The following is a 26,739-nucleotide window of genomic DNA, read 5'->3' as shown; positions in this document are numbered from 1 at the left end:
TGGTTCAAAGAGTAGGAACTCAACAATATCTAACCAAATCACATACATGTTTATCTTTTGATCTAGCTATCCTGCTTATATGAATGTACCCTAAAGGTACACCTCCAGCAAAACCAAAATACACCTGCACAGGTTATTCACTGCAGTACTGTTTGTAACTGGGAAATTCTGGAAATGAGCTAAGTACTCATACACAAGAGAGTGTTTGATAAACACTCATCCACACAATGGAGTTACATTCACCTATGAAAAGAATGAGGAATATCTCTATGAATTAGCGTGGAATGTCTCTAGAATTAATATGATCTCCTATTTTAAATTGAAAAAAAGGTAAAGGGCAAGCTTTTACACCATAGAAATTGGCAAAGGCTGCAAATTAGTTTTATCCACTGGAGAAACAATTGTTAACCATTTACCACCACACCCCTGGAAGGGACTGAGAAATATAGTAACCAAGAAATAAAACTATCTTTAAGAAAAACCTTGTGATGCTGGAATGGAAATGGAGGAATCATGTGTATATATGTATTTCTTTACTCTGTGTGTGGAGAGAGCCTAGAAATAATGACAATAAGGGGCAATAGGCATAGCTAGAGCACTGGAATCCTGGTTTCTAAGTCCTGCTCTCTACTAAAAGGAACCCAGGCTCTTTGGAGAAACAAGATTCTCCAGGACTGGGGTGGAGAAATGTCCTATAGCATCCTATGCCAGAAAGCATGGAAGTGCTCAAAGAATGATGGGGATATATCAAAAGGACACAGGATCCAGTGTAAAGGGGATCCCCACAGTCCAAATGTAGGATGATTCAAGCATGAAGATAAATTATAACCGCCTGTAAAATCCCATGGATGGCGAAACCTGGTAGGCTGCAGTTCATGGGGTCGCTAAGAGTCGGACGCGACTGAGCGACTTCCCTTTCACTTTTCACTTTCATGCATTGGAGAAGGAAATGGCAACCCACTCCAGTGTTCTTGCCTGGAGAATCCCAGGTATGGGGGAGCCTGGTGGGCTTCCATCTATGGGGTCGCACAGAGTCGGACATGACTGAAGCGACTTAGCAGCAGCAGCAGCAGCAACATATTATAATCCATTGAACAAAATAAGAATCCATAAATCCATACTAACAAAGACAGAAACAGAGAGGCAAAGAGAAAGAGAGAAAGGCTCTTCCTTACAGAGAATGCCAACTTTATTATGTAGATAGAGTTAGAAAATCACCACACAAAGACTTTGGACTTGAATGTTCACAACAGGTGCATTTGTAATTTTCAAAAACTGGAAATAACCCAAAAGTCTGTCAAAGATAAATGATTATACAAACTGATCTGTCCATAAAATGGAATACTACTCAGTGGTTAAAAAAAAAAAAAAAAGAACAGACTATTAACACAAGCAGCACCTTGGACGAATCTCAAAATAATTATAAATGAAGGAAGCCAGGCAAAAAAGAGTACTTACTATGTTCCAATTATGTAAATAATAGAAAATACAACTAATCTATAGTGACAGAAAGCAGATCAGTGGTTGCCTGGAAAAGGACTGATGAGGTAGGAGAGATTTCAAAAGGGCAAGAGTAAAGTTTGGGAATGATGGATTTGCTTACTATCCACTATCTCAACCGTGGAATTTCATAGGTGGTACACACATGTTAAAACCTATTAAACTGTATACTTTAAACATGGGCAGTTTATTGTATGTAAATTATTCTTCAATAAAATTGCTAACATTTAAAAATCACTATTTAGCAACCATCCTAGTAATATTTGATTCAGGCAAGAATAATCAATGGATATTAAAACTAATGGATGAAAGCTTGAGCAAAGTGATATGTTTATATATTTTCAAAGTATCTTCCTGTAATTACAAAGAGGAAAACAGTACTTCTACAGTGGAGAAACTGAGAACACACCACTACAGTAAGCTGAATAATGGCCCCCTAAACATGTCCATATGTATGGATGTGAGAGTTGGACTGTGAAGAAAGCTGAGCACCGAAGAATTGATGCTTTTGAACTGTGGTGTTGGAGAAGACTCTTGAGAGTCCCTTGGTCTGCAAGGAGATCCAACCAGTCCATTCTAAAAGAGAGCAGTCCTAGGTGTTCTTTGGAAGGACTGATGCTAAAGCTGAAACTCCAATACTTTGGCCACCTCATGAGAAGAGTTGACTCATTGGAAACAACCCTGATGCTGGGAGGGATTTGGGGCAGGAGGAGAAGGGGATGACAGAGGATGAGATGGCTGGATGGCATCACCAACTCGATGGACATGAGTTTGAGTGAACTCCGGGAGTTGGTGATGGACAGGGAGGCCTGGCGTGCTGCCATTCATGGGGTCACAGAGAGTTGGACACAACTGAGCAACTGAACTGAACTGAACTGAAACATGTCCACAACCTAATCCCCAAATCTGTGAGTATGTTTCCCTACATGACAAAAGAACTTTACAGGTGTGATTAAATTAAGGATCTTGAGATGCAGAGAGTATCCTAGATTATCCAGGTGGCCCCAGTGTAATTACCAGGCTCCTCATAAAAAGGAGGCAGAAAACTCAGAGTCAGAAATGGAATGACAGGTGCAAAAGTCAGAGAGACAGATTTGAAGCGGCTGTGCCACTGACTTGGAGGGAGGAAGAGACCACAAGCCAGTGATTGCAGGCAGCCTCTAGAAGCTGGACAATGCAAGCAGAGGCTCCAGGGCCTCCAGAGGGAACAAGCAAGCCTTCCTAACACCTTGATTTTTAGCCAAGTGAAACTCATTTCAGACTTCTGACCTCCAAAACTATAAGATAATAAATTTGTGCTGTTTTAAGCCACTAAATTTGTAGCAATCTGTTACAGCAGCAACCGGAAACCAACATAACCACTGGAACCCTTTGTAAAGGGTCAAAGTTAACACCACCAGTAACAGTACAAATAAATATCGCATGCCCCTGATACCGAGAATAAAACAGCACCATTTCTGCATAGCTCATGCCAAAAATAGCTTGAATCTAATTATAAGGAAACACGCAAACTCAAGTTGAGGGACATTCTACAAAATAACTGTCTTATACGCTTCAAAAATCTCAGTCTTAAATAACAAAAGACTGAGGAACTGTTCCAGATTAAAGAAGACTGAAAAGACTGGACTAAATGCAACACAGTACCCTGGATTAAAAGGAGTGTTTCTTCTTTTGCTATAAAGACATTATCCAGGGAAATTGGGACAATTTGAGTAGGGTCTATACATTAGCTAACAGTATTATATTATCATCATACTGTGATTACGCAAGAAAATATCCTTATATTTATGAAATACACAATGCAGAATTTCTGGACAAAGGGAAATCATGCCTGCAACTTTACTTTTAAATGGTTCAGAAAAAATAAATGTGTGCATATGTATTTTAGGTACAAACAGAAAGAACAAAGTATTAACATTTGAGGAATTCAAGTGAAAAGTCTCTAGAAATTCCCTGTACTATTTTACAACTTTTCTGTAAATCTTAAACAGTCTTTCAGACTTTCCTGGTGGTCCAGTGGTTAGGAATCTACCTGCCAATCCAGGGGACACAGGTTCGATCCCTTGTCCAGAAAGATCCCACGGGGCAGTTAAACCCATGCGCCACAACTGCTGAGCCCTTGCTATGTAGCCGGCACACTGCAAACACTAAGCCCAAGCGCCCTCGAGCCCAGGCACCGCAACAGGAGAAGCCACAGCAATGAGGACCCATGCACTGCAGCTAGAGAGTAGCCCCCACTTCCTGCAACTACAGAAAGCCCGTGCGCAGCAGTGAAGACCACGGCAACCAAAAAATAAGCAAAACCAATTTTCTTTCAAATAGGTAAAAGATATAGAGACAGTGCTCTTAAAATGGCCAATAAGCACTTTGTAAAAAGGGAATCAATATCATCAACAATCAAAAAGTGCAAACAAAAAATAAGACATAAGTTTTCACCCATCAGATTGGTAAAGGTTGAAAATACCCAGCACTGGCAAACAAAAGTATAGCAAAACAGTCACTGTCATATTCTACTGGCAGGACTGTACATTAGTACAACCTTTTTGGAAGGCAAATAGATGATATTAATGAAAATTTTGAATGTGTATAGCTTCTTCTAGTAGAAATTCATTCTCTGTAACTACACAGATCTGAAAAGATACATATACAAAGGTGTTGTAATGACAAAGAACTGGAAACAACCTAAATATCCAGCAACAAAAATTGTTTAAGTAAATTTGATAATCATACAGTGGAAAACTGAATAGAGACGAGAATAAAGCAGAATTATACATAGAAACATAAAAAGATATCCACATATATCATTACAAGAAAAATGAAAGTTGCATATATGAGCCCATAATAGGGGAGCTTATATATGTTAAGAAAATGTATAGCTACATTATATATAACAGCAAAGATAAAAGTCTAGAAGGAGCCATACCTCACATTTACTAGTGGCAACCTCTATTTCTGAACTGATTGGACTGCTCTAACAAAACTGGTGTAAAACTAGAAACAAGTTCTATTTTACAAAATACAGATTAATTCATATTAGGCAATGGTGAGATCATGACTTTTTGAAAGATACTTATCCCTGTAAATCTAACATAGAAGGCAAAAGTTTAAAAGATAATATTCAGAAAGTTGGCTCATGTCCAGCATTACTCATTTAACCTTTAACATGATCCAAATCTCTCACATACGCATGCACATACACAGAATACACAACCTAAGGGAAAACACAAATTTCCTGGCAGAGAAAATTTGAGAATTTCAATTCACAAGGAACACTAGATTGCCCCCAAGAGCACTGCTAATGTTAGTGCTATGACTTTTCTAGTTAATAAAAATAAGTTGAAGGACTGAAGCTTACCCCTAAGAGATGCACGACTTTACACATCACAGGGTAAAACCAGTGATATGTCAATGACCAGAAATACAGACCCCAAAGTCATCTTCCTCACCCACAGCATTCCTGAGAATTCCCAGACATGCCCAAGACACTTGTCCAGGCCTGGGAGGCAAGCAAGCACCAGGATGAAGAGGTTGTTCCTAAAACTGAAAGTAAGTCCTCAACTATGGGATGAACAGACTTCAAGGGAACAACAAACTCCAGCAGTTCCGCCAGAAAAGCCAAGAAAACAGGCCAGTTCAAAAACCAAATGTACTGCCACTACTGTTAAAAACAAAAAAAGCAAATAGAGCCAGGAATCCAAAGTAGATCCAACCCAGGGAACATCCACAGTCACTGCACCAGCTGACCTGTATTTCTTCTCACTGCAAGTGGAAAGTTTGGGTCCAATCCACAAAAATTCCCAACAGCCTCTGCAGTACAATCTTGAAGGACTTTAAGCTCTACTATTCATTAGAAGGACTGATGCTGAAGCTGAAGCTCCAATACTTTGGATACCTGATGCGAAGAACTGACTCATTGGAAAAGACCCTGACGCTGGGAAAGATTGAAGGCAGGAGAAGAAGGGGACGACAGAGGTTGAGATGGTTCGATGGCATCACCGACTCGATGGACATGAGTTTGAACAAGCTCCGGGAGCTGGCCACGTACAGGGAAGCCTGGCGAGCTCAGACCATGGGGTCGCAAAGAGTCGGACACAAATGAGAGACTAAACTGACTGAATCTCTACTATCCTTCTGGTTGACCCACTAGGCAAACCATATACTCAAAGGAGAATAAATTTTGGTCTCAAAACAATACACCACTGTGGAGACTCAGGCAGTCTCATCCCTGCAGAAATAATGGCTCCAACTAACTGGGAAACCTTGACTTAAGTCATCCAGATACTCAGCTGCCTGGGTCTTTTTCCATGACAATTTATCTGAAGTAAAGAAACTGCAGGTCAGTAGAAAAGATTTACTGTTAATAACTTTTTAAGATAAAACCTGGCCTCAGTACATCCATTCATAATCAGTTTCCTCCGTCTTATCTATCTCCTTTTCTGAAACCCCAATGCATAATCAGAAAAGTCCTCGAAAAAAATTCCCTTATAGTCTCTGCACTTTGATTATCCAAAGCAAATGTAGATTTATAAATTCTAACAAATTTTGAATTAAAAATTAATCAGGGTCAGACTACCCTGGTGGCCCAGTGGTTAGGAAACCTCCTGCCAATGGAGGGGACATGGGTTCGATCCCTAGTCTGGGAAGATCCCACATGTTGTGGGGCAGCTAAGCCCCTGCACCACAACTACTGAAGCCCTTGCAGCCTAGAGCCTGTGCTCCACAACAAGAGAAGCCACTGCAACGAGAAGCCCACCCCACACACTGCAACTAGACAGGAGCCCCTACTCGGCACAACTAGAGAAAGTCCTCGAGCAGCAAATAAGATCCAGAGCAGCCAAAAAAATAAATTAAAAAAAAAAAAAGAATCAGGGTCAATTATCAATTGACCAGAAAGCATTGCTCTGGATGGGAGGGGAGCTTGGGGGAGAATGCATACATGTATATATGTACAGCTGAGTCCCTTTGCTATGCACCTGAAACTATCACATTGTGAACTGACTATACTCCAATACAAAATTTGAGCAAACTCAGGAAGAGAGTGAAGGACAGGGAAGCCTGGCGTACTGTGGTTCATGGGGTCACAAAGAATCAGACGTGACTTAGCAAGTGAACAACAAAATCAACACAAAATAAAAAGCTTTTAAAAAAGAGAAAGCACTGCTAATCAGAGTATCTATCCCATTTCCTAAACAGTCTAGGCAATCAGAGTCTGTTTGCTCTCCCATGCTGTTCCAGCCTGGGCATGCTGAGGCATCAGAAGACATCTCAGGGCTCAACCATGAAAGCAGTCTCCATCCTGCAACTAATGAAGAAACTGAGCCCCAGTCATTATATTCTTAACACAACTAGGGATACATAAATGCAAAACGTGTTACTCAACCAGCACCATGTAAATAAATGCAATAATCTCCATATCTGAAGACCAGGTTGATTAACTTTGATTCTGAGGAATAACATCAATACCATTTTTTTCATCCCAAAATTACTCATCCTCTGTGTCTCAGTGATTCAGCCCTCTCTCACCCCTGAAACATGTGCCTCTAGTTTCTACTTGTTCCTACTGACTATAAAATAGACAATTTCATAGTCTATAAAAGACCTCGCGGCTTTTTCAAAGTTTTGATTTAAATGTAGTTAAATTTTAGATTTAGTTTATTTTTAAGTTTCATGACTGCCATTTCACTGACACCAGCCCAAGTTCAGCATCTTTAAAGTTTTCTATACTTTCTGTTCATGACATTTGGTCATGAGAATGTTTTCATATTCAAATTTCAGATATATGCAAATAATAAATGTTAGGATTTTGGAAGCAAATTTTAGAAGCAAATAAGAAGTAGTTCTCCCTACATGTTCATCTGAGCCCACTGCCTTTTCTCCTTCTCTAACTCACTACTTCTCATTCAGTTTGATCCAATGAATAAATTGCATGAATTTGAAGCACAGAGGATATTCAGCCATATTAGATGTGAAACACATGTTAAAATGACATCCGACTGGGCTAGATCAATAAATCTGAATCAATGAAACTAAATCAAGTTTAAAATTTATGTCCATGCAAACTACACACACATGTGGGTAGCAGCTTTACTCATAATTGCCCCAAATTGGAAGCAACCAAAATGTCCCTCAATAGGTGAACAAATAAACAGTGTGGTCCATCCATACCATGGAATGTTATTCATCGATAAGAAGAAATGGGCTATCCAGCCACAAAAAGACATGGGAGAATCTTAAAAGCATATTGCTAAATGAAAGAAGTCAGTCTGAAAAAGCTACATACCATATGTGATTCCAACTACATGACATTCTGGAAAAAGCAGAACTATGGAGACAATAAAAAGGTTGTTGGTTGCCCCGGGGTTCAGGGGAAGCAAGCAAGGATGTAAAGAAGATTTTTCAAGTCAGTGAAGCCATTCTGTATGATACTGTAATGCTGGATACATGGCATCACACGTTTGTCAAAACCCACAGAAAACAAAGAGTGAGCCTTAATGTAAAGCATGGACTTTAGCTAGTAATGTTAGTGCAGCAATAGTAACGTAGTAATGCAAGATATCCAGGTGGGCCCAAGAACCCTTAAAAGAGAGAAGCAGAGCGATGTGATTGCTGGGTTTAAAGATAAAAGAGGGCCACTAGCCAAGGAATGAGGGGAACCTCTGGAATCAGGAAAAGGCAAGGGACAGATTTTCCTTGAGCCCCCAGAGGGCATACAGCCCTACAGATACTTCAACATTAGCCCAATGAGACTTCTGCCATCCAGTACTGTGAGACAGTAAATTTGTGTTAAGTCACTGAGCTTGTGGCAGTTAGTTAAAGCAGCAATAGGAAACTCATACACTCTATTTCCTTCACTGAAGTCACCAAAATCCCTAACTGTGTAACGTATGTAATATTTGGCCACCTTGGATCTCACAGACTAGAGTATGAAGTCCCAAAATCTGCTGCCATGTCTCGCACAGAGTAGCTGCTCAGTAAACATTCATGAAAGGCAAGATTTCTCACCCCATATTAATAGTGGAGGAAACTGAGAGAGAGGTGATATGGGAATCCTATACCTTGTTCAATTTTTTTCTGTAAACCTAAAACTGTTCAAAATAATAAAGCCTATTAATAAAATAATAATAAAGCCTATTAAATAAAAAATTTGTTGAAACTACCCTTGATAATACAATACTCTTTAGATTCTGGGTAATCACTAAAAACAAGTTTTTAGTGACATGATCATTTCAGCAAACGGGTTTTTGTCAAGCTGAGTTTCAGCAATTCAACCTGCTTCCTGCTGAAGCGCTGATCCTTCTATCCCTCAAACACACTAGGCCCTTTCCAGGCTTGCTGTTTTCCCTCCCCTTCCTCCGGCCACCTGCAAGGCTAGGTGGACCTTACCTTTCACATCTCAGTTCAAATGGCATCTTCTCAAAGACGTCCCCGATGACAACTCCATCCCCCTGCACACGTCCAGTGACGACCCAACCACCTTACGTGGTGCCAAGCTATAATACCTGGAACTTGTGACTCTGTTATCTTTCATGGCAAAATGAACTCTGCAGCTGTGATTAAATTAAGGACCCTGAGATGGAGAGATCATCCAGGTGATGATATCCAAGAGGTATTATCACCCAGATGTTACAGATGCAGACACAGAGACCCAGAGACATAACACCACTGGCCCAACGTCGTACAGCAAAAGCATACACAGCTGAGCAGGGATTCAAAGCCATGTTCACTCAGTGCTAAAACCTGTGCCACTGAGCCCTGAGGATAATACTATGGAATTAGCTTCATAACAGAAGTACAGGGACCCCTGCTTGTTTAAAATCATAATTTTTAGGGATTAGGGACTATATTTCGCCTGTTCTAACAATTCTTGAGATTTTTTCAAGTGATTTCCACTCATCATTTTCACTCATGGTCTCAATTTTAAAAATTAATTTAACTGCAGAAAGCACTACAATATTGGGACTTCCTGGCAGAGTGGTTAGCACTCTGGGCTTCCACTGCAGGGGAGCAGAGGTTCCACCCCTACTCAGGAAACTAAGATCCCACGTGCTGCACAGCACGGCCAAAGAAACGAACAAAACATGAAAACACTGTACTATTGACATTAACACATCCCCGACGATTCCACCTCCTCCATCCGAGACACGATGGCCCTAGCTAGCAGTGGGCCGGCCAGATAGTATTATCCACATTGCTAAACAGGAAGCCCAAGCTAACCAGAGTGGTTAGCAGGGTGGCTTCCGGGGAGTCACCCACTTAGTCTGAGGTAGAGTGGGGTGCAGACCCCAAATGATACATAGCCCTGGCTGGGAGGACTGCGGCTGCTGGCCTCCCCCTCCCCACATCCTCTGCTCTCGGAATCAATCACAATTCTGAATAGCTGTGGTTTGTTCACTCAGCCTCTCTCAGGGCCCCCGTCTTTTCAGGCTTCCAGCTTCCCTCTCTGCAACGACCCTGACTGGACTCATTCCTTTACCCTCAGATAGCAGACAGGCTCGTGGCTTCCTGAGCCCTTGGACTCCGGGACCTTTCAGTTTAGTTTCTGCAGAAGGGGCTGCACGGCTCACATGCAGGTGCCTGGATCTTCAGCAAGTCTGCTCCCTGTGACTCAGAGTTGAGGATGGCCGGGAGGAACAGGAGGGTCCCTCATGTACAGATTCCCCAGGAAAGGGCAGCATCAGCCAGGGTTGGCCAGGGAGAGGCCTGCCCGCCAGGACACCAGCCCTGAGCCACGGCTGGTCAGAATCAAAGCTGGCCAACCTTCTGAGCAGGAATTAACGTGAGAATCCTGATTCGCACAGGTACACGCAAACACCGGACAGACAGGGGGGAAGCCTGATCTGGGGCAGACAGCCCATAGGACTCATCAACTGTCCAGATCTGGCCAGCAGCAGAGGTACTGATGAATGCCTCAGAGCTTAGGTCTTTCTGCACCCCTAGTTCAGGACCTGACTTGCAGGATTGTCAGGGGACTTTCAACTTTAAGGGATCCAATATGTTATTTTCTTCTTTTGTGTGCCATTTCTCAAGGACTCTCTATTCCTTATCAGTTCCTGGAAAACAGGAGCGATCAGAGCTGCATGCAGTTCTCAGGACTGAGATCATGAGAAGGGCACCTGCTTGGATTCCTTTCAGTGACTCCCTTCAGTGACCTTTTACTTAGAGGTAGTCTATTCAGTTATGCCCCTCTTACTCAGGATATGGAATGCTTTCTGGCCCTTTGAAGATTGTTATTTGCTTGCCTTTGTTTTTGCTCAATTTTTTTACTGCCTAAAGCTGCCTTGTATGAAGATATATAAATATGCGTTTCTGCAAATAAAGCACTCTTATTTCACTCGAGACTTGGGTCCCCTGCATCCCTCTACTCATTGACTCCAGTCCCCATGTCCCGGTCTACGAAGACCGTGACACGGGATCAAGAAAGCCATGTTTGTTTCTGACAACAGGGTGCAGTTGCAGAGTAGATTCCAAGATGTGGGGCAACCAAGGCCTGGTGCAGTGAAGGAATTGTGTTTGTGGCCATTTTTGAACCTGTCGCTTTAAGCAGATCCTGCTTCTTAAAATAGAAAAAGTCATGTTCATACAGGAGTGGGGACTCAGCAGTGCAGGACCAGAGCGGAGAGGAAAGACAGCGGTGACTTTTCTCAGCATTTCGGCTGGCATCTGTCACACAGCAAAACAAAGCCTGAAAATGAGCCAGACCCCAGCCCCTCAGAGGATGGCCAGACTATCAGCTATTTTCACTCAAGCAAGACCTCCAGGTGAAGTCCCAGTCTCCCTACCCTAAGCAGCTCACTCAAGTATTCCTTCTACCCTTGTGCATGCCACCACTTTCTCTGAGGTGTTCTGGAAACACAGATTTCTCCATCTTATCACATGGCCAGTACCATCTCAGCACTTTTTAGGAAACGGTGCTCCAGCTAAGCCTGACCCATAATCCTATCCGGCTAACCCACTGCTTGCAGCATGAGCAGACTAGGTGAGCCTGTTTCCCATCAGTGCCATACACTTGTGTTTGTCCCTTAACAAGACAGCAAGGAGATCCAACCAGCCATTCTAAAGGAAATCATCCCTGAATATTCATTGGAAGGACTGATCCTGAAGCTGAAGCTCCGATACTTTGGCCACCTGATGCAAAGAGCTGATTCACTGGAAAAGACCCCGATGCTGGGAAAGATTGAAGGCAGGAGGAGAAGGGGACGACAGAGGATGAGTTGATTGGATGGCATCACTGATTCAATGGACATGAGTGTGAGCAAACTCTGGGAGATAGCGAAAGACATGGAAACCTGGCATGCTGCAGTCCATGGGGTCACAAAGAGTTGGACACGACTGAGGGACAAAATAGCAACAGCAACAAAGCCCCCCAAGGGCAGGGATCAGTCTCCTCCTGACTTTACAGGTCCACACAGATCTCTAGCTTCTGCAAATGTTGGAACACCTAAGGGCTTATGCGTGAGTGCGTGTTGAGTTGCTTCAGTCGTGTCCAATTCTTTGCGACCCTATGGACTATAGACCATTGGGCTCCTCTGTCCATGGGGATTCTCCAGGCAAGAATACTGGAACAGGTTGCCACGCCCTCTTCTAGGAGATCTTCCCGACCCAGGGATCAAACCCACATTTCTTATGTCTCCTGCATTGGCAGGTGTGTTCTTTGCCACTAGCTCTACCTGGGAAGCCCCAAAGGCTCATAGAAAAAGACAATTAAATACTGAGTAAAACTCTAATCATAAAAAAAGAGTTCAGAAAAAAAGAACCTGAATGTTTATCGAGTTTCAGCATGCAGAGTTTTGAAACCTTGATGTGCAATAGAGAAAGGTAATGCCAGAGAATGTTCAAACTACCGCACCATTGCACTCATCTTACACTCTAACAAAGTAATGCTCAAAATTCTCCAAGCAAGGCTTCAACAGTACATGAACAGAGACCTTCCAGATGTTCAAGCTGGATTTAGAAAAGGCAGAGAACCAGAGATCAAATTACCAACATTCACTGGACCACAGAAAAAGCAAGAAAGTTCCAGAAAAACATCTACTTCTGCTTTACTGACCATGCCAAAGCCTTTGACTGTGTGGATCACAACAAACTGTGAAAAATTCTTAAAGAGATGGGAATACCAGATCACATTTCCTCCTCCTGAGAAATCTATATGCAGGGCAAGAAGCAGCAGTTAAAACCAGACATGGAACAACAGACCAGTTCCAAATTGGGAAAAAGAGTACATCAAGGCTGTATATTGTCACCCTGCTTATTTAACTTATATGCAGAGTACATCATACGAAATGCCAGACTCGATGAAACACAAGCTGGAATCAAGTCTGCCAGGAGAAAAAAAAATAAAAAGATAGCCAGGAGAAATATCAATAACTTCAGATATTCAGATGACACCACCCTTATGGCAGAAAGCGAAGAATTAAAGAGCCTCTTGATGAAAGTGAGAGAGGAGAGTGAAAAAGCTGGCTTAAAACTCAGCATTCAAAAAATGAACATCATGGCATCTGGTCCCATCACTTCATGGCAAATAGAAGGGGAATCAATGGAAACAGGGACAGACTTTATTTTCTTGGGTGACTGCAGATGGTGACTGCAGCTGTGAAATTAACAAATGCTTGATCCTTGGAAGAAAAGCTATGAAAAACCAAGACAGCATATTAAAAAGCAGAGACATTACTTTGCCAACAAAGGTCCATCTAGTCAAAGCTATGGTTTTTCCAGTAGTCATGTATGGATGTGAGAGTTGGACCATAAAGAAAGCTGAGAGCCGAAGAATTGATGCTTTTGAACTGTGGTGCTGGAGAAGACTCTTGAGAGTCCTTTGGACTGCGAGGAGATCAAACCAGTCCACCCTAAAGGAAATCAGTCCTGAACATCCATTGGAAGGACTGATGCTGAAGCTCCAAGCCTTTGGCCACCTGATGTGAAGACCTGACTCACTGGAAAAGACCCTGATGCTGGGAAAGGCTGAAGGTGGAAGAAGGGGATGACAGAGGATGAGATGGTTGGATGGCATCACCGACTTGATGGACATGAGTTTGAGTAAGCTCCGGGAGTTGGTTATGGACAGGGAAGCCTGACGTGCTACAGTCCATGGGATGACAAAGAGTCGGACATGACTGACTGACTGAACTGAGCTGAGATGAAATTACAAAATTACAGCAAACTTGACTGTATAAAGTGTTTTCAAAATACATTATACATGTTTAAGTACAATGATCCTTTTACAGACAAGGATACTAAGCTTAGGAAGGTTGAGTAATTTGAACAAGGGCACATCCCTCAGCTTGAAAAGAGCAGAGCTGGGATTGCAACCCAGAAATGTTCAAGGCAAAAGTTTGAGGGCATGAGGAAAGTCCTTCCCTGCTGCACGCTAGTTGCTGAACGTGTGAATCAAGGCTAGAACGTGTGAATTACATACACAACCACATACACACACACATATATACAAGAATACACATTCAAATATTTGTATTAAATGACAAAGAATATATTTATCATTTCAAAAGACTTATGTAGATTTATAAGTAAAGAATGAGAAAGGAATTAAAACCATTTGTAAATGGGGAAATACAACAAGAAAATAACGTTCACTCTCCCCGGTGATAAAAACAAACAAAAATTTAATAAGGCATCTGTTTTTGCTTATTAAACTGGCCATGGCTGATGTAGTGAAACTGATTATTTCCACATATTATCAGGGACACTTAAACTATGTCTCCTCTTTAGGAAATCAGTTTGGTGCTACATATCAAGTTTTTAAATGTCCTATTATTAATAAACCCTATTTTCAGTCATTCAACAGCTATTACTGTGAATCCATTATGTACCAGGCATTAACCTAGGTACCACCAGAGGAATGAGACAGAAGTGTGGGCCCTGGCACTGTGGGTGGCCGTGCCATCCCTGGAATGAATGGCTGGGGACTTTGTGTGGGTGAAAGAAAAACTTTGTCCTTGTTGAGGCTACTGTTGTTTTGGGTTTTTCTATTACTCATGGCTACACCTCATCTTATTTATACAGAAGACAAGTGAGCTTTCACCAGCTGGTGTCTGATTTCTTAATGGAGCAGGAGGCAAAGATCATCAAAACAGAGAAAGAATGAGGAAGTGAAGTGGAGGTTTGAGTAGAGTGGAAAAAAAGAAAAAAGAGAGAAAATAAAAGGTATTGGTGAGGATATGAGAAAACAGGAACCCTCTGCACTATTGGTGAGAAGGTAGAACAGTACAGCTGCTATAGGAAACATATGGCAGTTCCTCAAAAAATTAAAAATAGCATTATCATATGATCCAGCAATTACATTTCTGGGCATATGCCAAAAGGATTAGCAGTAGGGTCTTGAAGAAATATTTGTATACCCATGTTCATAGTATTATTCACAATAAGTGAAACATGGAAGCAATTCAAATATCTATTGATGGATGAACAGATCAGCAAAATGTTGTATATACATACAATGGAAGAATATTCTACTTAAAAAGTAAGGAAATTCTGAAATGTGTTACAACACAGATGAGCCTTGAGGACATTACACTAAGTGAAATAAGCCAGTCATAAAAAATACTCTATGATTCCACTTATGTGAGGTACTCAAAGCAGTCAAAATCATAGAGACAGAAGTATAAAGGTGGTTGCCAGAGACTGGGGGAAGGGAGATTGGGGAGTTGTTGTTTAATGGATGTAGACCTTCAGTTTTACAAGAGGAAAGGAATTTAGAGGACAGATGGTGGTGATGGTTGCACAATAACGTGAATGTATTTAATACCAATGAACCTTCAGTTCAGTTCAGTCACTGAATCATGTCCAACTCTTTACGACCCCATGGACTGCAGCATGCCAGGCTTCCCTGTCCATCACCAACTCCCAGAGTTTACTCAAACTCACGTCCATCGTATCATTGATGCCATCCAACCATCTCATCCTCTGTTGTCCCCTTCTCCTCCCACCTTCAATCTTTCCTAGCATCAGGGTCTTTTCCAATGAGTCGGTTCTTCACATCAGGTGGCCAAAGTATTGAAGTTTTAACCTTACACTGAAAAAAGGTTCAGTTCAGTTCAGTTGCTCAGTCATGTCCGACTCTTTGCGACCCCATGAATCGCAGCAGGCCAGGCCTCCCTGTCCATCACCAACTCCCGGAGTTCACTGAGACTCACATCCATCGAGTCAGTGATGCCATCCAGCCATCTCATCCTCTGTCGTCCCCTTCTCCTCCTGCCCCCAATCCCTCCTAGCATCAGAGTCTTTTCCAATGAGTCAACTCTTCGCATGAGGTGGCCAAAGTACTGGAGTTTCAGCTTTAGCATCATTCCTTCCAAAGAACACCCAGGACTGATCTCCTTTAGAATGGACTGGTTGGATCTCCTTGCAGTCCAAGGGACTGTCAAGAGTCTTCTCCAACACCACAGTTCAAAAGCATCAATTCTTCAGTGCTCAGCTTTCTTCACAGTCCAACTCTCGCATCCATACATGACCACTGGAAAAACCATAGCCTTGACTAGACGGAAAAAAAGGTTGGGGCGGGGGGGTGGTAAATGTTGTTATGTGCGTTGTATCACAATTTTTTTTAAATGTGGCATCACACTTTAAAAGACAACAAATATTAGTTAAATATGTGGAATTTAGTTGCTTGGCCCCTAAATATTAGGTATTGTACAGGGGGTAGAGAGTAGGGGGATGCCTCTTAACATCAAGTAGTTGAGACTTCAGTGTTCATTTATTCACTTGTTAAACGTTTACTGAGCACATGTTCTGTCCTCAGAACTGAGTCAAGCTCTAGGGACACAGAGGTAAACAATACAGAAGCTGACCACAGTCTACCAAGGAAGAAAAACAAACAAACATGGAGTGATAAGCGTATTGTTAGAAATATGCAACAGACTTGTAGAAAAAGTCTCCTCCCCAAGACCAGGAGGGAGGAGTAGAGATCAGTGCAAAGTCAACTAAAACCTCCCACCCCCTTCTCCGACCTCCAACCCTTTGAGGGTCTTGTGTGGCTGCACCTCACAGTGTGAACGCTGAGGGTATGAGGCAGGGTCAGCCATCCTCTGTCACTCCAACTTTCCTTATTTTTTATCCTCTGTGTGTGTCTCCCTCTCCTAAAATACAGTTGTAAAAGCAGTGATGTCCCTGAGGTATGCAACACTTACAGTACCATTCTTAGGGATCTGAAAGGCACAAAGAGTAATATGTTTAAAAGATGGACAGTGATCTATGAAAAAAAAATATTTAAGATCATGTAGCCTTAAAAAATAGAAAAAACGGTACTCTATGTCATACTCTCTGTTGGAGGCGCAGTGCTGGGCTGGTGAGAGGGTATAAAGCGCCACAGCCTTGACCTTTGTCTAACCTTCTGTTAAAAAACAGATTTAAATATCTAAGAATATTCTTTTAATTTACTTTCCCAAATATTTCAGCTGTGATCATTTCTGTCAAAAAAGAAAGTCTTGGGATTTCCCTGGTGGTCCAATGGTTGAGAATCCACCTTGCAATGCAGGGGACTCAGGCTCGATGTCTGTCCGGGGCACTAAGATCTCACATATCCCTGGAGCAACTGAGTCCTTGGGCTACAACTAGAGAGTACTCGGCATCTAAGACCCACATAGCCAAATAAACAAACTTTAAAATAAGAAAGTCTTCACCTGGTGTGACCTGATCAATGCTAATGCAATAGAGCCATATCTGACTGGTAAGCTAGGAAGCCATATAAGAGTTTCCACAGATAAATACTGATGAATGGTATGGATCTGTGCACCGGGATTTAAGTTGCCCTGAACTGAACTCTTTGACAGAGATCAAATTGCCAACATCTGCTGGATCATAGAAAAAGGAAGAGAGTTCCAGAAAATCATCTATTTCTGCTTTATTGACTATGCCAAAGCCTTTGACTGTGTGGATCACAATAAACTGTGGAAAATTCTGAAAGAGATGGGAATACCAGACCACCTGACCTGCCTCTTGAGAAACCTATATGCAGGTCAGGAAGCAACAGTTAGAACTGGACATGGAACAACAGACTGGTTCCAAATAGGAAAAGGAGTATGTCAAGGCTGTATATTGTCACCCTGCTTATTTAACTTACATGCAGAGTACATCATGAGAAACACTGGGCTGGATGAAGCACAAGCCGGAATCAAGAATGGCGGGAGAAATATCAATAACCTCAGATATGCAGATGACACCACCCTTATGGCAGAAAGTGAAGAGGAACTAAAAAGCCTCTTGATGAAAGTGAAAGAGGAGAGTGAAAAAGTTGGCTTAAAGCTCAACATTCAGAAAACGAAGATCATGGCATCTAGCCCCATCACTTCATGGGAAATAGATGGGGAACAGTGGAAACAGTGTCAGATTTTATTTTTTGGGCTCCAAAATCACTGCAGATGGTGATTACAGCCATGAAATTAAAAGACGCTTGCTCCTTGGAAGGAAAGTTATGACCAACCTAAATAGCATATTGAAAAGCAGAGACATTACTTTGCCAACAAAGGTCCATCTAGTCAAGGCTATGGTTTTTCCAGTGGTCATGTATGGATATGAACTGGACTGTGAAGAAAGCTGAGCGCCGAAGAATTGATGCTTTTGAACTGTGGTGTTGGAGAAGACTCTTGAGAGTCCCTTGGACTCCAAGGAGATCCAACCAGTCCATTCTAAAGGAGATCAGTCCTGGGTGTTCTTTGGAAGGACTGATGCTAAAGCTGAAACTCCAATACTTTGGCCACCTCATGCGAAGAGTTGACTCACTGGAAAAGACTCTGATGCTGGGAGGGATTGGGGGCAGGAGGAGAAGGGGATGACAGAGGATGAGATGGCTGGATAGCATCACTGACTCGATGGACGTGAGTTTGGGTGAACTCCAGGAGTTGGTAATGGACAGGGAGGCATGGAGTGCTGCAATTCATGGGGTCGCAAAGAGTTGGACACGACTGAGCCACTGAACTGAACTGAACTACCCTGAGCCTCCTTACACATACAAACGTGTAAAGTGTTTAAGACAAGAGCGTTAGAGTCAGCTAGGGAAAAGTTTTCCTCTTCTCAAGAACAAACCGTTATCTCCTGTGTTGAAATCTGCAGCTTGACCTTTGTCTAACCTTCACACAAAGATACAGCTAATTCCAGCTAGAAGGCAAGTTTTTAAACCAACATGTCAAGAGCCTACTGTGTCTTTCTGAAGCCTGCTCTTCCTACTTTCCTTACACACAGGCTGTTTGGGAAGCTAGAAGCCCCTGATTCTGAGGAAGGCTCCGAAGCTTGTGTTGAATGTTGTGAGACACAACAACACCTATCTGAACACAGTGTCCAAAGTATCTGGTTTCCTGTTGCCTGACTTTTCCAGAGTGAGATCATATAGCTCTCAGTCTTCATGGATTTTCATAACATGCAAGAGTTCTTAAATTCTTGGCAACCATACCTTAAATAGTCCCATTGATAGAGTTGGAAAAGTCTGATAGTTTTATATTTTTAAAAATTACAATGGCTAGGGACATCCCCAATGGTTCAGTGCCTAAGACTCCAGGTTCCCAAGACCAGGGACCTGGGTTTGATCCCTAGTCAGGGAACTAGATCTCAGAAACTGCAACGAAGCTCTGGCACACAGCAACAAAGATCCCACATGTGGCAACAAAGAGCAATGCAGCCAAATAAATAAATAAGCAGACAAATATTTTTAAAAACAGTGACATGTCATTCTATAAAGCTAACCAACAATTCCTATTATTTAACACCACCCCCAGCCCACCTTTTCTTTTGTCAAAGCTGGAGATTTCTAGTATAGCGGAGGAAAGAAAAATGTCAGCCCCTTCCTACTCAGATGAGCTTTTCACTAACATTGAAACTTAGATGATATTTATGCTATAATAAAATATGTCCAAAAATGGACATTCTGATTATACTTAAGAGACAGTAAATGAAAATTACAGAAGTTAATTGCAAAAACATCTGCTGATGCTGCTGCTAAGTTGCTTCAGTCGTGTCCGACTCTGTGCAACCCCATAGACGGCAGTCCACCAGGCTCCCCCGTCCCTGGGATTCTCCAGGCAAGAACACTGGAGTGGGTTGCCATTTCCTTCTCCAAAGAATGAAAGTGAAAAGTGAAAGTGAAGTTGCTCAGTCGGGTCCAACCCTGAGCGACCCCATGGACTGCAGCCTTCCAGGCTCCTCCTTCCATGGGATTTTCCAGGCAAGAGTACTGGAGTGGGGTGCCATTGCCTTCTCCGGCAAAAACATCTACTGGTTGTACAAACAGAGGTACTTTGGATATTGTATATGTTTGGATATAACTAATATTTTGCTTTGACTGGCTAATGACATCTATAGTTGCTTTTACCAGAAAAATCCATAAATTAATATGCATCCATATACACTTATACCAAGTTTGCACACACCAAGTCTTTTTTGACTTTAGAATGAACTTAACTATGTATTATCTATGTACGTGTTCCTGTAATGGGTATCTGAGACACTAAACTCAGAATTCTACATTCACTGTGTAAATCTAATCTGCGAACAAACTGTTGTTTATGCAGGGGAAAAAACTGATAGAGTGGAGCATTGGAAAAAAAAAAAAAAAAGGCTCTGGGGCTTTCCTGGTGGCTCAGTGGTAAATAATTTACCTTGCAACGCAGGAGACATGGGCTCAATCCCTGATCCAGGAAGATCCCACATACTCTGGAGCGACTAAGCCTGTGGGCCACAACTACTGAGCCTGTGCTCTAGAGCTCCACAAGAGAAGCCAGCGCAAAGAGAAGCCTACGCTCCTCTGCAACTAGAGAAAAGCCCGCACAGCAACAAAGACCCAGCACAGCCAAAATTAAATAAATGCTTTAAAAAAAAATTTTTTTCTGATAAAAGTGAATAATGTCTTCTCTCAAAAAAAGAAGAAAGAATTAGAAAGTCCAGGAAAAATAAGAATGGAGATCTAAGTATAATATACTACTTCAGGCTTCCCTGATGGCTCATCAGGTAAAGAATTCGCCTGCAATGCAGGAGACACGGGTTCCATCTCTGGGTTGGGAAGATCCCCTGGAGAAGGAAACGGCAACCCACTCCAGTATTTCTTGCCTGGAGAATCCCATAGACAGAGGAGCCTGGCAGGCTACAGTCCAAAGGGTTGCAAAGAGTCAGACACAACTAAGCGCGCGCGCACGCGCACACACACACACACACACACACACACACACACTTATCTTTAAAAACAAAAAACCTTTACATGCTGTGGGAATTCCCTGGCAGTCCAGTGGTTAGGACTCTGCACTTTCACTGCTGAGGGTATGGGTTCCACCCCTGGTCAGGGAACTAAGATCCCACAAGTCACATGGCAAAGAAAAATAAAATAAACACTGTGACAACATAAATAATATTTATATTGTTTTTCATTCTAAATCATTGGGAATATTTGGATTTTTAAAGAATATGCTTGCATCATCTAGACTTTTTTAAAGTTTGGTAACAAACTTTTGTCTTCTTTCCACTTGTTCAGATTTTGTTTCATATATTTCAAAAAGAATTTCCTATTTTTCTGGAGGCTTCTCTGGCAGTCACAGTGACTAAGACTCTGCTCTTCCAATGCAGGGAGCTTGGGTTTGCACCCTGGCGAGGAAATTAGGATCCCACATGCCTCATGGCCAAAAAAAGAGAAGAATTTCTTATTTTCCTTAGAAGGTAGATCCCATGACTTTCTTATTAAATTCTTACAATGCTAAAACAAGAAAAAAAGATTTGTGATAATTATTTGAAAGCTAGACCCCAGTGGCTGCTCTAGAAAGAATGAACTGGAAGGGACAAAAGTCAACGCCTTTACCTTGCATTTTGCCACCAGGCAGGACAGTACCAACTCAAGATCTGGTAAGACCCAGAAAGAACAGATTCCAAAGCAGTCAGAGGTTTGAAGCAGAGGGACAGCCCTGGGTGGTCAGGGGCAACGAGCAAGTTCAGGGGGCCCCAAGCCTTCCCCTAGTCACTCCCCAAGCAGAGAGACCTCGCCCACCGTAGGCACAGGGGTGGAAGAGGATAGGACAGGCAATAGGAAGCTGGTCTGAGCTTAGAGCAGTGAGAATCAGGAAGACCAGGTCAAAATAGGGATCTAGAAGATACACAGGGTCAGGCTGGGGTCACACCCTCATGAGGAATGTGGGACTGTCCTGAGACGGGAAGCATCTCCCTCTCCCGGAACAGGTCACCTGTGCAAGGCCCCTCTGACAACAGGCCAAAGGCTGGGACTGTCCCTCTGTGGCCACCTTCCCTGGAGCCCTGGAAACCACACCCACGGTCCCCGTCTTATTTCAACAAGATACCATCAGCGTTAACCAGGATAAATAACAGCATGGCCTAACCATACAACTGCTGGGAGGGAAAAAGCACATGGGCAAACCCAGCTGGGGACTATCCCAGTTTTAAAGAGTATTCCCTTTTCAAATAGATCCACTGAAAGGTTCCTTTAAATGAACTTCCCATGGGGCATTTGAAGATTATTTATACAGTATGCGCTGACTCATACCTTTTCAGGAACATCTACCTAATTTGACCATGGGCCTCTCAACTTCCATGGAACATTCCTCTCCTGGGCCTGTGATGGCTCCTGTGAGGGTTCAATCCTTACATTTCTGCCCCTCTTTCTCTGACCACTCTCTACTCCTGCCTAAACAAGGTAGTCACCAATAGTGCTTCTCTGGGGTCCTCTTATCTCTTGATTCTTTCTCCTTGAGTAACTGTCAACCACTTCCTTTAATTGTCATCTCTGTGCTGATAATAGTTGACAATCACAAGTGCTCGCTATGTGCCAGGCATGCACAGAACTCTGATTTAATCTTCACAACAGTCCTAGAGTATCAACATTGGTATTATCCTCATTTTTCGACATGGAAAAACAAAATGAGAGTTGAAGTTAACTGCCCAAGGTCACTCAGCTATAAGGGGCAGATGGGGATTTAAACCTGGCCATGAGTCTGAGTGAACTCCGGGAGTTGGTGATGGACAGGGAGGCCTGGCATGCTGCAATTCATGGGGTCGCAAAGAGTCGGACACGACTGAGAGACTGAACTGAGCTGAACTGAGGCCACCTGAGAGCCTCTGCTGTTCCAGGCACTGTCTTTCCTGGACATCCTTTCCCAGGCACTGGGGCCACCTCCACCAAGTCCTCAAACCTAGGATCAGGGCACATTCATTGTTTGTACTGGTTGTTCAAATATTAACATATCCCCAAAGCCTACTGTCTGGCCCCTGTTCCTTCCCCAGGGCCTCCCCATATCCAGCAACCCTGGCACTGTCCTGAAAGCTGAGGGCTGCTGCAGGGGGTTCAGGATGCTGCGAGTCTCGGTCTTCACCAGTGCTACCCCTGTGGTTAATATTGTCAATATCACTTCTGCCTCCTCCTCCTTCTCTCCCCACAAACCAGTTCCTCATCTGACTTCCTTCTTTCTGGGGCCAGTACCCCACTCTCCCGCTCACCTTACTTAGAGCCTGCTCCGAGCTTTTCTTTCCTCTCCCCCACTGCCGGCTTCAATTGGTGACCTGGTCCCGCGGCTTTGACTTCTCTCACCTTCTGCCATTCCTTTCATTGGTCTCCTCCTGTCCCTTCCCTATGATTTCCATCCTGGAGCAGACTCTTTCTGCCCCTTGGCCCCTGCTAGAACTTTCCCATCCCCCAGCCCCTTTGTCCTCTATATCCCAGAGGACAGGCATTCAAGACTAAAGTCCACCCTCCCTGCTGGCTTCCTAATGATGAATGTACCTTCAACCCAAGACAGTGCTCTTATCCCTGCAAATGCCACCTCTATACAGAGAACGTATTTTCTCAAATATTTGTTCAATTCAATCAGCTGATACCCACTTGGGTTTCCAAAGCTTTCTACCTTGTACCATCACAACCTTCTTGTCCTTGAAACGTGAGTTGCTGCCATCCCCTTAGTAATAACAACAGCCTTGCTCCCCACTCTCTACCCATCCCTGAGAATATGAGAGCATCTCAGGCAGCCCCTAAGGTCTCCAATAGTTCCCTTCTGCCCCTTTTCTCTCAAATCTGGGCTGACTGTCCCATCTGCCTGGTTCCTGAGCATCCGTATGAGAAGCACCATCGCAGTGCTGGAGGCTCAGTGGTGGCACTCAGCGCAGACCCCCCAGGAGCTCATGGTTGGAGCTGAAGGAGAAAGATAGCCACATGAAGAGTCAAATGATGTCTCAGCATCTACATCTAACGGTGCCAAAGGACACTCTCACTGAGCACCAGCCTCATTGAAAGCACTCAGTGAACACTTGGTCTATGCAGAGTCCTGCTGCACTGTTTAATAGCTCTACAATCTTGGGAATGTTGCTCAACCTGTTTGCCACTCAGTTTCCTCATCTGTAAAATGGGATAGTCAATAAGGTACTTCACAGGGTAGCTGAGACTTAAACGAGTGGTATATGTAAAGTGTTTAGCACAGTGCTTGCCACAGACTCTATACACAGTAATGTTAGCTATTACTGTTTTTATTACTTGACATAAAAATCACATGAAATTAGAAATGGAAGATATCTTTGCAAACTATCTCTCAGGATCTTATATGTTTTGAAAGTAAAAGCTCGGGTGTGGGGGGGGAGTAAAAACCCAGAAAGTTCTCTACCCTGGACCTTTATCCAATCTCTAACTCCCAACACAGACCTCATGTCTGCCCCCTCCCCTAACCATTCCTGCAAGACTGCCTCTGGGAGCAGCTGGGGGGCTGCCTTCCTGTGGCCTGGGAGCCCTCTGAGGATGGAGGCCGCAGCTCTCAACCCACTACATGCCCTGTCCGTTTTATAGATCCACTGTACTCATTCGACAGCTATCAGCTGAGATCTCACTGGCATCAGCCCGTGCAAGGGGCAGTGGCACTGAAAGCCAGACAACAGCTGTCCACAAGGTGCTCACATGCTTGCAGGCCCCCAACCTCAAAACCATAAAGGACAAAAACTATGAAGGAATACAACAGGCACTATCGGGCGCAATCAGGAAGGGCTTCCCTGAAGAGAAGACACTGAGCAGAGACCTGAAAACTGAATGCTACATATTGAGGGGAAGAAAAACAGGGCTGTCTGTGCTGTTTTTTTCCCACAGCGCCTGGCATGGGACCCAGAGATCCTTTATTCCACCCAAAGAATTCACAGGCCTCCTCCAGGGGCCAGCTCCAAGGCCATGAACCCTCTCTGTGAAGCTGCTTGGGGTGAGAGGATCATACCCCACAGGTAGGCATTGCCAAGGAGAACCCCATAAACTCCAGGAAAAGGGACTTCTCAAGGCAGGGTGTAAACTGTGTCCCCCAGGTCACAGGGCCAAGTTTCTCTATGTAGCATTCTCCATGGGGGACAGGAACTTGTTAGGCGCTATGAGGCTACAGGGGGAGCCATCAGGGTTGCTTTCCTTTCAGCTTCCCTCATAGCTCAGTTGGTAAAGAATCCTCCTGCAATGCAAGAGACCCCAGTTCAATTCCTGGGTCAGGAAGATACTCTGGAGAAGAGATAGGCTACCCACTTCAGTATTGGGCTTCCCTTGTGGCTCAGCTGGTAAGGAATCCGCCTACAGTGTGCAAGACCTGGATTCAATCCCTGGGTTGGAAAGATCCCCTGGAGAAGGGAAAGGCTACCCACTCCAGTATTCTGGCCTGGAGAATTCCATGGACTGTAGTCCATGGGGTCGCAAAGAGTCAGACAGAGGGAGCAACTTTCACTTCACATCGGGATTGCAGGTAAGGAGATGGGGTGGCTTGGCAGCAGTAGCTCAGTCTGGAGACAAGCTGACTTTCTGCTGCTGCCTTAAAAGGATGAGGGTGGCTCCTCTAAATGAGGGGGTACAGACTGTTGAGGGGCACCTGGGGAGCGAGAGGACAAGGGGGGAAGAGGACTGGACAGAGGAGAAGAGGACTGAGCTGACGCCTCCTGGTTGGGCCCGTCCTCGGGCTCAGATGCCCCCACCAGCTCGCAGGATCTTACACACGCACCAGCCTCCCCCTGGATAGGGGGACAGGGGGCAAAGGCTGGGAGGGGCTCAGGAAACGGGGCTACGAGACCGGCAAAGCTTCTGCTAAAGAACCCCGCTAATGTCTGCAGGCTCGGACAGGCTGTACATTTCCGTGGACCTGGAAAAGCCAAACAACCCAGCCAAGTTTACCGCACGTTCTCTGACCCACGTTACCCCCCAAATCTGCTCACAGCAGAGCCTCCGGGACCACCCTGCCACTGTCCCAGGACGGTTGGCTCCTCCCTTTGGGTCTCGGTTTCCCCAGGTGTGAGATGAGGGGTGAACGTCCTAGCTATAAGGCTACACCTGTCTGCGGTGACCCGGGGCGCGGAAGGCCGAGGGAGACCCTACGAACCGGACCCCGGGGACCCGCGGACGCGCGGCGGGCTGGGGGCAGCGCAGAGAGGGGCCGGCGGCGGCCAGTCCGATCGGATTCTGCTCCGGACAGGGGCCCACGGCTCCCTTCGGGGCCCCCAGCTCCCAAGCCGGGCGATGGACCCCTCGCCTCGCTGACTTACCCAAAAGTTCCCCTTGAACAGTGAGCCTGTCATGGCTGGCTAGCGAGCAGCGAGGAGAACCAGAGCAGGCGCGCGGGGACGAGGACTGTCAGGACCCGCCAGCCTGGCCGCGCACCCGAAACTAAGCCCCGCCCACGCCACCGCCCGCCCCGCCCCGCCCCGCGTCCCGCCCCGCCCCACACAAAACCCATCTGCCCCGCCCCGCCTGCCCCGAGCCTCATCGCCCGGCCCCGCCCCCCGATCCCAGCCCCGCCCAGCTCCCCCGTTCCGCCCCGCCCCCGCACTGCGCTCTGCCCTACCCAACTTCCCCGCTCGACCTGCCCCGAACCGCAATCGCCCAGCTACCCCGCTCGGCCCCGCCCACACCACCGCCTGCCCCGCCCACCCTCGTGCCCCGCCCTGGCCCGGCCCCCGCCCCGCCCAGCTCCCCCGCTCCGCCCCGCCCCACACCACCCATCGGCCCCGACCCGCCTGCCCCAGCCGCATCGCCCGGCCCCGCCCCCACCCCACCCCCGCGCCAAGCACCCGCCCCCCACATCCAGCGCCCCGTCCCACTCCCCACACCCCTCAGCGGTCCGCAGCACCCAGCACCCCACACTCCTGCCCGAGCCGCGTCCCGGGTCTGCCCGCACCCTGCACTCGTCCCGCGCGGAAGAAAGAGGCGGCCCGCGGGTTAGACCCTGCGGTGTCAGGAGTCAGTCAGTTAGCCCTACGTCCCCCTCCTTCGGGAGACCTTTAAAGATTGGAAGGAACTGATTCTGTCGC

At 44.8% G+C, this 26,739-nt stretch overlaps 1 protein-coding gene across 3 annotated transcripts in view; it reads right to left on the bottom strand.

The window, feature by feature from the left end:
• PSTPIP2 (proline-serine-threonine phosphatase interacting protein 2) overlaps positions 1–26,113 on the bottom strand; it is a 95,456-nt gene extending 69,343 nt beyond the window's left edge. For all 3 annotated transcript variants that reach the window (XM_045164031.1, XM_045164032.1, XM_045164033.1), the window contains exon 1: positions 25,975–26,113. In XM_045164031.1, coding sequence (XP_045019966.1) covers positions 25,975–26,007 — 33 coding nt within the window. In that variant the 5' untranslated portion in view covers positions 26,008–26,113. The remainder of the gene's footprint in view (positions 1–25,974) is intronic.
• Between the last annotated feature and the right edge of the window lie 626 nt (positions 26,114–26,739).

This window comes from Bubalus bubalis, chromosome 22 (genome assembly GCF_019923935.1).
Source record: "Bubalus bubalis isolate 160015118507 breed Murrah chromosome 22, NDDB_SH_1, whole genome shotgun sequence".
Classification (NCBI taxonomy): domain Eukaryota; kingdom Metazoa; phylum Chordata; class Mammalia; order Artiodactyla; family Bovidae; genus Bubalus; species Bubalus bubalis.
This window is presented reverse-complemented; position numbering and strand designations above follow the sequence as displayed.